This window comes from Morone saxatilis, unplaced genomic scaffold (assembly GCF_004916995.1).
Source record: "Morone saxatilis isolate NCDOM2014 unplaced genomic scaffold, NCSU_SB_2.0 Contig16, whole genome shotgun sequence".
Classification (NCBI taxonomy): Eukaryota; Metazoa; Chordata; class Actinopteri; family Moronidae; genus Morone; species Morone saxatilis.
Window position 1 is genome coordinate 22552365 of NW_023339718.1, and position 14432 is coordinate 22566796.

The 14432-nt window shown below is 41.8% G+C and overlaps 3 protein-coding genes and 1 non-coding gene across 4 annotated transcripts in view; 1 reads left to right on the top strand and 3 right to left on the bottom strand.

Annotated features, from left to right (window-relative positions):
• Positions 1-159: 159 nt before the first annotated feature.
• ranbp1 (RAN binding protein 1) lies at positions 160-4858 on the bottom strand. Its single transcript, XM_035658161.1, has 6 exons — positions 4707-4858; positions 3024-3148; positions 2709-2866; positions 2261-2389; positions 1998-2057; positions 160-1414 (listed from the first exon to the last, which is right to left on the bottom strand). The coding sequence occupies exons 1-6, from the start codon at positions 4719-4721 to the stop codon at positions 1263-1265; spliced, it is 639 nt and encodes a 212-aa protein (XP_035514054.1). The 5' UTR covers positions 4722-4858; the 3' UTR covers positions 160-1262.
• LOC118326315 lies at positions 1614-1742 on the bottom strand. The gene has a single exon (XR_004796633.1). It is a non-coding gene; the product is annotated as a small nucleolar RNA SNORA77 (small nucleolar RNA).
• Positions 4859-5657: 799 nt separating the features above from the next.
• On the top strand, positions 5658-10353 carry trmt2a (tRNA methyltransferase 2 homolog A). The gene is made up of 12 exons (XM_035657885.1): positions 5658-5746; positions 6229-6850; positions 7128-7236; positions 7353-7534; positions 7759-7873; positions 7976-8091; positions 8196-8307; positions 8434-8556; positions 8831-8906; positions 9136-9252; positions 9336-9432; positions 9596-10353. The coding sequence occupies exons 2-12, from the start codon at positions 6231-6233 to the stop codon at positions 9771-9773; spliced, it is 1845 nt and encodes a 614-aa protein (XP_035513778.1). The 5' UTR covers positions 5658-5746; positions 6229-6230; the 3' UTR covers positions 9774-10353.
• Positions 10354-10355: 2 nt separating this feature from the next.
• dgcr8 (DGCR8 microprocessor complex subunit) overlaps positions 10356-14432 on the bottom strand; it is an 11314-nt gene continuing 7237 nt past the window's right edge. Inside the window, exons 11-14 of the mRNA XM_035657884.1 lie at positions 13836-13942; positions 13519-13646; positions 13026-13139; positions 10356-12286 (exon numbers count right to left, since the gene is read on the bottom strand). Coding sequence (XP_035513777.1) covers positions 12203-12286; positions 13026-13139; positions 13519-13646; positions 13836-13942 — 433 coding nt within the window. The 3' untranslated portion in view covers positions 10356-12202. The remainder of the gene's footprint in view (positions 12287-13025; positions 13140-13518; positions 13647-13835; positions 13943-14432) is intronic.

Here is a 14432-nt window from a genome sequence, read left to right on the forward strand (position 1 = left end):
TCAGGCCACCACTGCTGCATAACCAGTGAGTCAACATTTTATGTTAAAATGTAATCCACACATATGCAAGTAGTTTGCATATGACCAGTCACAAGATCTTGTTTCAACTCCTACAACACAATTGTTCAAATACAAGCAATTTTTATGTGAACGCAAACATGTGGTCTTTGACAACTTTTATTCGAAGGTGGAGGAAACATTTCGAATCATTTGAGTGCAAATGAAAAGCAATATTTCATCCATATACATGTATTTACAGATGCACTGGCACTTAGATGCGCTTTAGAGGCAAGGTTAAGAACTCAATTAGTGGAAAGAAAAGGAGAGGGTGGTGAGCACACAGATCAGATAGGGCACACTCTGTTACATATACTCTACATGCTTCAAGTCTGGGAATGTTATGATCTAAAGAATACAAACTTGATTTCCTGGTGAGAAACTTAAGTCAAGCGTAGCTGCACCTAACTCTGATGAACCGTTGACTTTGGACTTTATGGTGTTCAGATATTTAAAACAAAAAAAAAAAAAAAAGGAAAAAGGAAAAATAATGAATGCTTAGCTAAGTGCATCTGATCTCCTATCAGTCAGCTATCAGTGGACACTGCCATCTGCCGCACCCATCTGATGCCCCTCAACTGTCTGGAGTGGATTCCTCTTCTCGTCAGTTCCCAACAGAACTGATCAAAGAAGAAAGCAACAACTATTTCTACAAGGCATCCACTGAGAAGTCTTGACCTTACTTGCTGTGTCTAACCGTGGAAGCATGGACAGTGGACAGGGTAAGAAGGCCCACTGAGATGCATCATGAGATTTTACATTTACAATGCACCTACATAATGCCTGGTCCCTGACCCTGTGCTGCTAACAAGCAGGCTACATTATCCCCTCTACAAACAAACTCTGCTTCAGAATAACAAAAACAAAAGAAAATACCCCAATGTGGGAATTATCACTATCACAAGCCTCTTTTCACAGTTTGTCAAATGTAACATTGAACTGTAGATGACGAGGAAGGAAAGCGTGGCATTCCATGGTGCAGAGGGAAAGGGGTGGGAGGGAAGGGGCTTCTTTTTTTTCATAAATTCACTATCTTTGTTTATTTTTTCCCCCCCAGTGGCATCAAGGACTTGTGATCTTGAGGCAAAACAGATAATAAAAAAACTAATAATATGCAAGTGTCCAAATTCAGTTCATTTAGAGTCTATTGTAGAAAAAGAGGAAAAACTGATAAATTGAAGATCAGCAAAGCAAGTTCTTGGTTCTCAATTCTTCTCTTCGGCCTTCACCTCCTTTTTCTCATCTTCTTTCTTCTCAGTCTCATTTTTGTCCTCTTCCTTCTTTCCTTCTGAAGCCTTGTCTTTTACAGAGAGTTCCTCCAGCTTTTCTGCCACTTTGTTTGCACTATCAGTGTTGCCTGTGACAAAACAGTGAAATGTGCCGTCAACTAAAAAGCTATAAAAAGGTTAAACAACATTCCTGTTATTTTTACTTTGCATCTCAACTCACTGTTTAAAAAAGGTGCCCACCTCTTCACACAGCCACTGTATTTCATTTATGATTTAAGGTGGACCAAGTGACCTTTTGCTATTGTGGTCCTGTGAGAAAATCTCAATTGTAATGTAGCAGAACATAGTGACACCGGCCTTTTAGAAAGCCAGTAAAGTGTTACATTCTGCATGTTCATGTAGCAGACAGAAAAAGTTCGAGGCTGGAGTGAGCAGCAAAGAACAGAGTGAGTCTGCATGTTAGCCCTAGTTTGAGTTCAATTTAAAACAGGTCTCAGTACACATTACTCAAACCTGAGTACAACAGTGTATTGGGGCATTATCATGTCAAATGGATTACAGCTTCTAGTAAGCCAATGCACTCTTTGCTAAAGTAGTTCACATTTTAAGTAAGTAATTCATGAAAAAACACCGTCAAGAAACATCTCATCTCACCTGTATGTCATCAACTTTACACATTACATTAGCAAAAATGTAAAAAGTTCCACATACCTAGAGTTTTTCTGACCTCCTCCTTGCACTCATCAAACTTCCCCTTGAACTTCTGAGCATCTGTAAACACAACAGAAAATTAGCATACATCCTCATTATGACAATATAATGAGGCTGATTAATCAACAAATGGCTTCTGTGTCGTGTTGCCCAAACGTTCGATGGAGAATGGCTTGTCACTTTAGTGTGATCGTTAAATAATGCAAATTAAATACTAGTTTGAGTATCTTTCAAGTGTAATATTGGATTAGATGTATACTTACTTTCTGCGTTTAAAAAGCGTATTGCCAAGAGTTCAGGTTTGGGGCATTCGTCAGCATAATCTGCTAGTGTGTTCCACACCCATGCCCTGTCGCTGCCTGCGTTGGGCTTCAGCTCCATTGCAGTTGTAACTGTAGTTCACAAGAGGGGAACAAGGTTGACAAACAGGCAAAATTAAAAGCACATACCTTGTCTCACATGTAGTGGTTGCACCATTGTTAGCTGGACTGCTTATACTGATGGCTAATTGTAGAATCGGAAGATGTGGATGTAAAATGCAATGCATCCTAAACTAGCCAGTGAACATAACCATGATAGTTTGGGATGTCAAAGATAACTTCTGGATTGGTGAGAACACAAAGATGGTGAATACCAGTTTGCAAAGCCGCACAAATAACCTGCACACTGCAGCGTGATAGCAAGAGTTCCTTTGTTGTCAACTTGACTCACTGTGATGATTGGCACAAATCTTCAGGGTTCGGTCTCTCCTCATCAGGAGGCGGATTGTGCCCTTCTCTTTGTGTTTCAGCAGCTTGACGTCGCCGGTTCCTCTCTCCTTCCACTCTGGTGGGTCGTTCTCAGAGGCAAAACGATATAGTTTAGCCCGCCTGGGAAAACAGTGGTATACTTCATTAACAGGATGCCATATATACTGGCCTAACAAACTGTCCCAGCTGCCTGGCCAGCAAAATGTATATTAGATCACAACAATTGTGTGACAAATAACACTTGAGTGAACAAAAAAAGATTATTAAAGCAAGTTACATTTTGAAGAGCTCCTCCTCATCCTCTTCTAATGTTTTCACATCCTGCTCAGGAAGGGACACGATGGGCTCAAAGTGGGGATCATGATTAGAGTCCTCTGTAGTGGTTTCGTGGTCTTCCGGTTCCTAAAAGAAAAAGCAAGAGAATGAGATACCTCAAAAAGAAAAACATTGTGTAGTTATCTGTCAGAGTGAGTTAAAGTCATTAGGCATGTGGTATCTTTCAGTGTGATTCTCTGAAACTCACTGGAACAAAGTGACTTCTGACAACTCACCAACAGGCCATGGATGCTTCAATGGAGGGATTTAAGGGCTCATTGGTTAAGTATAGCTTTTGTAGGGGGAACTGGCAAAGCCTTTAGTAAAGCGTTGTTGCTGAGCCAAGCATCTTTAATTCTATTTGGGGTTGAATGTTCTCACGTTGATCGGTGCACGATTAAATGTACATTATTAATATTGCCAGAGCGTACATCACCTTCACACAGAAAATGACTGAGGACAAAGGCGGCTAAACACACAAAAAAATGTGCAAGTTCACGATTGTGAAAAGAGCCCTAAATGAATAGCTCATGTGCAGTATCATTTCGACTTCGAAACTGAGCATACGCGGGAGATTTCCTCAGTGGCAAACACACTTCTAGACTATTAAGCTACCAGTTAGCGACACAGCATGTTAGCTGCATCTCAATGTAACGATGAAATCTTTGTGCCTGAGCTAAAAGAGGGAAGCTACAACTGCTACTGACGTTAAAGATGCCACACGCAATAACGTACAGTTAATTAAGGCCACTAGCTTGGATGAATAGGTGGAATTTTTTTTTGAAACGTTGCTTTTTTTTTGTCGCAGTTACACTGTTCTTCATTAACGTTAACAAATAGTTGTTCAACTTTGTTTTTCTAAGACAACTCATTGTGAAGTTGCCTAGCTAGGTGATGAGGCCTCATACAAGCGGGCTAGTCCCGAGCTAATCGTTCGGCTTTTTGCACCGCGGTGTGTGTCCCTGACTAATAACATACTTAATTGGACTATAATTTATAGGATATGATTTGTGGGCTAACTGGCACCCCACTCATTGTAGCCGTGTTACAGTGAACTGTCCGGTAATACGCAGTCACTGGCTCCAGCGCCCTGCTGTTGAGCTAACATTAGCCAACTTATGTTAGCAACTGTTGTGCTTGCCAGACAAAGGCAAGGAAGACCGCTAACCTCGTTGTCTTTGGCCAGCAGGTTACACGCAGTTTGTGAAACAGCCTGTTCAAATGACTGCCAGAGTTTAGTTCACTCGTTAGGATTGGTGTGCCCATTGCCTTCCTCAGCTAATGAGCCCAGTATGAGGCTAATGTTAACATGCTGCCTGGCTGCACACTTCAGAGTACTTCTGAGCTCGTCAACGTTAACTCTGGAGAAATGCTGCAGAGTTTAAAACCTTCAATGGAAGCGCCACACACTTCCAGCTTTCTGCCAGGACGCTTTCACAAGCTTTCATTACACCCTATAGCCTTGAAATGATACCAATTAGCTGTTCTGGCATCACGAAAGACAACATCATTGTCGGCATTTCTGGCTCGCAGCTTCTTTTACGAACTTTGACGAATTACGACACATAAAATACCATGTGTGCCACTAAATTCCGGTTTCAAAGCAAACATAATGCATTCGATGACCTAAAATGAGCGAGCTTACCTTCGGGTCTGCCATATTAATGTAGATGTTTGTAGATTATGGAAGTAGTTGCACAGATTCAAACCCCAGACTGGCCGCCGTTTCCCTTCAGCGACTCTCACTTCCTGCTGCAGCTTTCGCGCGCCGAATTTCCTACGTATGACAGCGCGCGCACCGCCTCTCTCGGCCTGAGTCACACAAAAAAGTGCTGCTCAGCCCCACATCCTCTGACTGCCCATTACTAATGCAAACTAATGATGTGCCCGCTTGTATTATACATATATATATGCTTTAATATGTGTGTGAACACTTGTGTCAATAAAGAGAAAGCAATACCTCAAACTGGCTCAGTATAAGGACATTTAGTAAACCGTTATGCTGCCAAATAAATATATGTGTGTGTGTTATGATTTTTTATATTAAAATGAGCTACGACCCCTATATAGGCCCCTTGTTCCACTCTATGCGTCATGTATGTATGTATCACTTGGTCCTAACTTGATAAAGCACACGTTGATTATATAGAATGTAACATTTGAGCTGAGTATAAACTGAAGTGATAAAGACCTTCAACTACATTTAACTTAGGGCCTCAACATGATGCAGGTATAACTCGTTTATAACGGTTTATAATGTGATGTAGGGGTGCATATAGTATATTAAAAATCAATAAACACAAACAAATTGCCGTATGGTGAAAGTGGAGTCAGGGGGTCTGATACCCCCCGGGGCAGTTACGGGATTATGAGTGCACATAAGTTAGTTCTCGTTGGTGAGGGGAAATAAAAACCGTTAAAAGAAGTTGAAACAATTATTATTGAATGGGAAACTGAAGTCCTTTCAACGCATTAAAAACAATACAAGTCCCAAGTATTATATAATAAAGTATTTACCGTCAATGTTCAAATCATTTCAAATGAAACAATGTGGACGTGACGCGCGAGCCCCGAAATGACGACACTTTAACAAAGTTCAGAGTTCACCGCTGCACGTGGTTCAATCAACATGGCTGCGCCCTGAACGTTTGAGTAAGAAGTGGATTTGAGAGTAAAAGTAAGAAGGTAAGGCACGTAACACCGTTATCTGGACTGCCAGTGGATGTGGCCATTTCTGATACTTAGCACGACAGCAAGCGACACACTGTCACATATTACTGAGATAGCGACCAACTGTTTGTTTGTAAAGAAAGAGCGCAGCTGCAGAGTGTCAGCTGCCACCTCAGCCTGTGTTAACGTTACACAGCTCTGTGTGCACAACAAGTGATGGGAATGTCTTTACACAGCGCTAAAACTAGTCCTTAAATGAAATAAAGGATTCTTCATAGAGCTATACTACAGTTTTTAAACGTTTTTCTTTTACTTTCACCGTTACATTTGGATTTTTAAAGTTATTGTACCGATTATTAAAAAGCTACAACTTCTCCTAAACCAAACTTGACACTTAACAAATTAAACGAGTGTCTCAGAACTAACATGTTGTCCTTTTAAAAAGTGAATCTGTATCAGTCTGCTCATTGGATTGTTAATTCTACCACCCAACACAGTGATGGCAGATGTTAGTGGCAGCCCGGTGGCTGATCCTCCACCCTCAAAGGAGGAGGAGTCTGAGGACCTCCCCCAGGACTCCCACAAGGATGCTGAGGATGTCAAAGCTGAGGGCGAGACGGAGGCAGCCTCTGACCCCAGCATGTACCGCTACATCAAAGAGGACCTCTTCACATCAGAGATCTACAAAGTGGAGATCAGGAATCTCCCCAAGTTCACCGGCTTTAACGACCTGAAGAAGTTCCTGGCCAAACACAGCCTCAACCCGCACAAAATCAAGTTGTTTGGCAAGCAGACGTTTGCTTTCGTCACCTTCAAGAACGAGGAAGAGCGCGACAAGGCCATGAAGATGGTTCATGGCATGCAGTGGAAGGGCCAGGTGCTGAGCGTCAGGCTGGCCAAACCCAAAGCAGACCCCATCCAGAGGAAGAGGAGGCAGGAGGAAGGGGAGGGTGCGGCGGGAGGGCAGCCGCCATCCAAGAGGACAGAGGGAGACGAGGAAGAGGAGCCGCTCAGCGTCCAGATAGCCAACGTGGTGACTCCTCTGTGGAACGTGCCTTATGAGGAGCAGCTGAGGAGGAAGGAGCAGGAGGTGGTGGGGGTCCTGCAGAGGCTGGCCCGGTGAGTGCTGTCATTAATGTAGAGTCTGCTGCATACCAGTGGTACCATGTGTGTCCATAACAGGAGTTGTGCAGTATTAACACTATATTTCAGACCAAATATATGTTAATGGAGGTCAGTATCTTCTTTATGGAAGCTCCTGACAGCCCCAGTATTCTGTGTCCACATCAAATAATTTTTTTTTAATACCATCCTTAATTCTTATCAGCAGAAAACACTTAAAAAGAGTATTTAGAACATCACATTAAACCAATATACTACACTGTGTCTTCTTCAGAGAGATTGGCAGCACCAACAAAGCCATGTTGCCGTGGCTGTTTGCACAGAAAGGGAAATATAACAAAATGTGTTGTCCTCTGGAAACTATCCGGCCATCTCCTACACAGGTACGTTCCCTTTTAGTTCTCATAACTTATAACAAAAGTGTGCTCTGTAGTTTTACACCTTGGAATGCAGTAGTGTCTAATATCCCTTTCATATTTCTCCACTTGCATCTCGGCAGACAGAGTACAGAAACAAGTGCGAGTTCCTCATTTCGGTGGGCGCAGACGGCGAGGATAAGACCATCGGTTTCCGCCTGGGAAAATATAAAGGCGGCTCCTGTGCTGTGGTCGGGCCAGCCGAGACGTGCCATGTCTCGGTCGAGGCCAAGAGAGTGGTCAGCGAGTTTCAGAAGTTCATCAGGTATTACATGATCGTCCACACCAAGTTTTATGGAGAACAGAACTGCCGTCATTTTAGATTTCATTTGCTTGCGGCCGTGAGAGCCTCGGATTTAATTTAGCTTGTCTGGATGTCCTGGGTCATTGTGTCTGCGTCAGAGCCTAGTCTGAACCCAGAATACTGAAATAATAACTCTCACACAGTATTTAATTTGTACGTAACCTTGCCATTATCTTTGCACACAGGACGACTCCATACTCCGTGTACAGTCCTGAAACATATGAAGGACACTGGAAGCAGCTGACTGTACGGACTACCAGGACCAAACAAGCCATGGCTGTAGTGTTCTTCAACCCACAGGTGAGGAACTGTTCGGTGTGTGAGCCTGTTTTCTGAAGATAGAATCACACATTGTTAGATTTCTCCTTTTTGATCTCTCTTGCTTGTTTAATGACGCTCTAGAAACTTGATGAGGAGGAAGTCAGCGCACTGAAGAGCTCCATGAGGAAGCACTTCACAGAAGGAGAGGGGAAAGAGAGTGGAGTAACCTCTCTTTACTTTGTTAGAGAGGGTCAGAGGTAAGAAAATAAAATCATGATGCTTCATGAGTCAAGTTTAAAAAATGCAGGACAAACTATAAATCACTGAATACTGCACTGAACTTGTGTTTTCTGCTCCCAAGGACTTCTCCTAACATAGAGGACTTGCCCTGTGAGCTGGTGGCTGGAGAGGGCTGCATTCACGAGGAGCTCCTGGGTCTAAAGTTCAGGATATCTCCTCATTCTTTCTTCCAGGTATGAAAGATTTGCTGCAAAGATTTCCAGAACCACGTGCTCCTTTCCAGCTCATTCATGCTATTTCAGTCACTTCCTGTTTGCACAAACTGTGCCAGTGTTGAGTGCGTCTGTGTTGCCTGGCAGGTGAACACAGGAGCTGCAGAGGTGCTGTACTCTGCTGTGGGGGAATGGGCCCAGCTGGATCAGGATAGCACAGTACTGGATGTGTGCTGTGGGACAGGGACCATCGGCATCTCTCTGGCTAAGGTGACATTAGTTGTCTGTAGCAGGAAACGTAACTTGCTGGCAACCTTTTCATGTATACCTTGGTATTACTAAGACTTCCCTAAGATTACTTACTGTATGAAATGCTGCGAGAATACCGCACTTGCATTATATTGAAATGATAATGTCCTCTTGCAAACAGCGACCTCTGCACTATTTTAAAAAGCTGTGTCAGGGTTGGTACAAGTATTGGAAAAGGTTGCAAACGGGGAAAATGGAGGCTCTGGCAGGTTTTGACGTTTTTGTTGACCTCTAGAGGGTGAAGAAGGTGATTGGGATCGAGCTCTGCCAGGAAGCAGTCGAGGATGCCAAAGTTAATGCAAAGCTCAATGGTAAGAGACCAGATAATGTCAGACTACCGCCAGTGATTTGTGTGTGAATTGTGAATATTTAAAATGTAGGATGGTGAGTATTGAGAAGTGTCAGAAATTTATTGTAGAAATCAGGAATATTTTGTGTTTCCCCCTCAATGTTGTCGGTGTGCAAAGAGCATACGTCCTGTGCAGTCCTGTGTGTATGTTCAGGCTTTTTCATCAGTTATTCATTTGTTTGTATTTAAAGGTCTCAGTAATGTCGAGTTTCACTGTGGAAAAGCCGAAGATGTGTTCCCCAACATTCTCAATGCTCTGGTGTCACCCAACCTCACAGCCATCGTGGATCCACCGAGGGCAGGCCTACGTAAGTGAACAGCCAAGAACATTGAAGTGAATCTCACTCAACTTCAAGGTGTCCCATAATAAGAGTTGTTGTCTTTAACACAGATTCCAAGGTGATACTTGCCATCAGGAGGGCAGAGCATCTGAAGAGGCTGGTTTATGTGGCATGCAATGCTAAGGCTGCCATGAACAACTTCATTGAGTGAGTCATTGTGTTTTAAAGCAGCAGTTGGGATTAATCAGTTTGTTTGTGGGTGTGAGTCGATTATCTGACACGTCAAAGTAAAACAAAACCCTGCATGAAGTGTATCATCTGTATAATTTTGAAAGGTGGTAGATCTGAGGTTGGAATTTTTTGTCTGTAGTCTGTGCAGAGCGCCATCCAACAGAGTTCACGGGGCCCCCTTCCGTCCGGTGCGAGCCATGGCCGTGGATCTGTTCCCTCAGACCATGCACGTTGAGATGCTTCTGTTGCTGGAGAGAGTGGACTACAATTCCCAGCAGCAGCAGACCAGCAGCACTCAGGAAAAGACAGGGTCTTAGCCTTTAGAAAAAGACCCTGTACAGTTTGATAGAGAGCATGGGCTCTCTGTAGTAGAAATGTACGCACACCCTCAGTGTTAAAATGAATAATTACAATAGCTTTCTTTCCTCTATTTCTCTAAGTAACTGCACGGCCTTATAGTCTTAACTTTAAAGGGTCACTAAATCCAAATAACAACTTACCAGTGTCTCATCCAGTTTGGTCCTCTTATCCCATAATGCAATAATAATTTGTGCTTCAATAAATGTTAATACAGTATTCATTGCAGTGCATTTGTTTAACTGAGCTTTATGGGCAGTGCCCCATTGCCTATTCTTCATTTTTTAGTTTGAGAACCTTTGTAAAAGACGTAGTTTATCATGGGCTATGTTTAAAAGCCATAATGCTACCTAGACTCCCTAAATGTTTTTGGTTTACTGTAATTTTCACATACCTTGTTCAACTCTTAAGGATAATGCAGCTCAGATTGGGTACTGTGTGTTGATAGCCTTTCCCATTACAGTGTCACCTTAATTGAACTTCCTTTTGTTTCTGTTCTGTTTGATCATTCTGCGACTGAATAAAACAAAGCCCTTCTCATCATTAGTCAAGACATTTTATTTTGCATAACAAATATCACTGAAGTCATGGAGCTCAGGTTGCAATACGTACTTCATTTTCTAGGCAGCAACATCTCAAACAATTCATTGGTACAACTCAACAGCAACACATGTAAAAGCAGTATTTTTTTTCTCTTCTCACACCAACACACACTTGGCAAGACAACAAACGCAGAGGGGAAAGCACATTCTTGAAGCAATCTACATTATCACTACAGCCTTGTGTTTAAACTGTGTCCTTGGATATTTTGTAGAAAAACCACAGGCCAAATACTTGAAGAATGCACAGCAGTTTCTATTTTGTTCCAGCAAGTAATGAGTCTGTATTTTCCTGTGTTAGATGATTCTACTGTACAGTTTGCAGCAACATTATTCTATAAAATGCATAAGACTGTATGTAAGCTTTGGTATACACAGTTTCATCAGCTTGTGTTGGACTAAACGACTTGATTGTATTTTGTTCAGGTCAGTGTACCAACTACATTTTGCAAGGCTGCCTTTTGAAAAATGTATTTTACTTGTCATCAGAAAATATGATCAACTTTCACAATGATGGCAAACGTACACAAAATACACAATCCATTAAGACGAGTCTTAAAAATCTGCACATGCTGTAGGCTTTTTCCTCTAAAGTAACTGATGTTTTACAGGCTGTCTTCATTAAAATACTAAACTTGCTAAAGAATAAATGCTTTATCAAGTAAAGGGGGCTTGGTCTTTCCACTTCCTGCTGAAGGGTGTTTTAGGTCCAATGTACTGTATATACTCTGAGCCCTTCATGAAATGATTTAACTAAGGCAACATGTAGCCAACATGATTTCTTAAGGGCACCAAAAATGAAAAGCTACTGAAATGTACCAAGTGGTTAGTTTGGTGTGCATGGAATTAGTACTTTAATAAAAAGATAGCAAGAATGAAGAGCATAAAAGAAACAACCCTGTAACTTAAACACGACAGTAATGTGTGGCCCTGTGTTTGGGTTTACTGCAGTGTTAGCATGGGGAGTTTCTTGTATTGCCAAAGCAAAAAGAGGAGAAAAAGAAGGGAAAAAAGGCAACAAGTTCCTCCAAATACAAGTCATCCCAAATATCCCAAAAGCAGTTGGTTACTGTACCAACAGCATGATCAGTCAACAAAAATATCTGACAGGACACGAGTGCATAACAATAGTTCTGAATAGTGATCACTTCACAACGCATGTTTTTAAATCGTGCAAACCAAGACAGCAACTGTCCATTTTGAGGAAAAACAAAACGGCATATTTTGTGTTTGTCTACCAAAATATCCATTACACCAACCATTAAAATACCCAATAAACAAGTAACTTTGTTTCCCAATTAAATGAATGGTATAAATACACAAGTGTTAGTAGTCCCTTTCAAATACTTGAAGCAAAAACAAAACCAATAGGTGCTGCTACTCTAAGATTGCGACTCTTTATAATGACACTTTAAAAACAAAACCAAGGTGTGCAGAAGCATGCATTCCTTATTTTGTTGTGGTTCATCTGTTATCAAGTCATGTTAACTTCTCTGCAGCCCGGTAAATTTTCTTTTTCTAGTGCCACAGCGAGGATGCATCTAGAGAGGTAGACGATATTTGCTCTACTGTCTGTTGTGCATTTAGTCCTACCCTTACATCTACCAGCTGAACCAATAAAACGTGGGCGAAGGAAGCAAGCAGTTCTACCGGCCTGGTCAATGTGTAACTATATTGCCATTAGATCTCAGTGATGCATAATTAAGTGAGGAAGGTGTTGAAGGAGGGTGGTGTGTGATGTCTGACAGTGACTGGGTTTCAGTGCCGTGGTTCATCAGTGATTCAGAGACTTAAACGTCAACAGTGCAGAGGGGTTCGCTCCCTGGCTGGGCAGACTCCATTATGGTCATCTTGGGTTTCTTCCTAGTTTCCTCCTGGTACAGAAATACAATAAAAAGCAACCATAATATGAGGAGTACATTCTGAAAATACTACAAGATGTTAAAAATGAGAACGCCAAATCTACTCTCAATTCTAAAATATACAAATCCTGGCAGAAGCCATGTAATTTTGTTCACCACAGACTGACAGCTACTTTAAATCAAGACGTGTGTAAAAATATGTCCGTCTTCTAAGCCTTGAGCGTCAATAGAGAAGAGCATCCCAGCCCAACTAATTGAGACCCTGCAGATTTCCTGTTTGCCCAAATGAAATTCTGGGCTTTACTTGGATAAAACTACCACTTCATCTTTCCTTCAATGAGCTCTCTGGTGACAAAAGTTCTTCTACAACAAAGTTTTTAAGTTGTTGGCTAGGAAAGAAAGGATGAACAAAAGCCCAAAACAAGCCACTTCTCCCGAGGAGTCCTACAGTACAGAAAGACAATAAATGCTTATGCAGTAGGCATTTATCACTGCAGCCATACTGGCTCACTGTCACACTGTTGTGGCTTACTGGGACACTTTAATAAAACAAAGCTCTCTTTATTGTTATTGGTATCACCTGTGATTTGGCTTATTACTATACTTTTCTTCACGTTAGAAAATACGAATGAAAATCTAACTACCGAGTTGCACATCAGGTACATGACGTTGGGATGGGGGTTGTGGAAGACAGGATAAATGTTAAACACTTGTTAGGATTAAAATTACATTAAAATAAAGATTTTCTCACCCTCTGCGTGGCTAGTTTCCTCATCTCTTCTTGCAGTTTGTTCAAGATATGAAGGTTTGGCTTGTTCTTTTTGGCATACTGCTGGAGCTCGATCACACTCTTGTCACAGTTCTCCTGCAAATGATCAGTGGTTTTAAAACTCATGCAGACGAGCTTGCAAAATGAAGAACCATCTTCATTACCAGCATATCACCAACTCAAAACTGTCATGTGGCAGGTAGTAAAGTTAACAAAAAAAACACACCAGTCGAGTATTCCAAGTGAAATGGCCTAATAGCTGACTCATAACAGTGACAGTTTTATGATGAAAGACGTTTAATTGTTGCCAGGTCCTACTGTTGACCTTTACAATCCACAAACCTCACAACCAAATTGATCGATGAATTAAGGTTTTTTTTTCTTTTACTGTAAATAAAGCTCAACACAAAACTTCAAAATAAATAGCCAAACTCTTCCATCAATACAAAAGCGTTTTTTATAAGAGTGTACCTACCTTCTTGACCATCTTATTGCTCTCTCTGCCATACATGCGCAGCAGTGAGCCCCAGTTCTTGACGTGGGGATGAAGCATCTGCAAGATCTTCTGAGATGCTAGTTGTTTGCCAACCCTCTTGTTTTTGCCTGGTGGCAAATGTACAAAACGTGTCACTGAAAGCTACATGTACGTTACTAGTCTGTGAGGTTAGTAAGCTCCACAAGGTGAAACAAAACGAACATGGTAATTAAAAAACAGACACCCAACTCTTCAGCTGTACACATTGACTGGTTCGGTCTCACCACGCGAATAGATGGGGATTACGGTCTACTTACACCAGCCACGCACAGTGTGCTTCCCACATGTCATCACATATTCACTCTTCTGGTTTTTCCCTGGGATCACCTCAAATTTAATGCTGGTGTCTCCCATCCCATGGTTTCTACAGGAAAGAAAACAATACATTTTAAATAAATATCTGCAACCCGGCACTTTGTTGTCCCCGGCAACAGTTATTTAAGTCAAGTAGCAACAGTGAAAGATGGCAGAGTTGTTGTGACGGGTGGTGGGAAAGCTCACCAGCAGCTTTAAACATGATTGGCAATGCCAACAAAGACCGTCTCTATTCAGCAAAGCAAACGGAACAGTCTCAACAGCAGAGTACAGACACAACATGATATTAATATTTATAGTTACAAACGTATCACACAGGGTTCGTACAGCCTTTTAACTTTTTCAAGCATGCCTAAACCAAACATTTCCAGACGCTCAAAGCCTTTATCATCATATCTAAATTGTTATCGTTAAACTTTGTTATTTATATATACTGTATATAAATGTATTGATAGACAGCTGTAGAGAGACAGGGGATGACACACAGCAAAGGGCTGCAGGTCGGATTGGAACCCAGGCCGCTGCAGCAACTCCGTATA

Excerpts from the sequence above, each read along its gene's own strand:
- trmt2a (XM_035657885.1), top strand. The coding sequence starts at position 6,231 with ATGGCAGATGTTAGTGGCAGCCCGGTGGCTGATCCTCCACCCTCAAAG. Across the intron at positions 7,237-7,352 it reads TCCGGCCATCTCCTACACAG|ACAGAGTACAGAAACAAGTG; the intron begins GTACGTTCCCTT and ends GCATCTCGGCAG. Across the intron at positions 7,535-7,758 it reads GAGTTTCAGAAGTTCATCAG|GACGACTCCATACTCCGTGT; the intron begins GTATTACATGAT and ends CTTTGCACACAG.
- ranbp1 (XM_035658161.1), bottom strand. Across the intron at positions 2,867-3,023 it reads GAGGAGGAGCTCTTCAAAAT|GCGGGCTAAACTATATCGTT; the intron begins GTAACTTGCTTT and ends CTGTTTTCCCAG. Across the intron at positions 1,415-1,997 it reads GGAGGTCAGAAAAACTCTAG|GCAACACTGATAGTGCAAAC; the intron begins GTATGTGGAACT and ends GTTTTGTCACAG.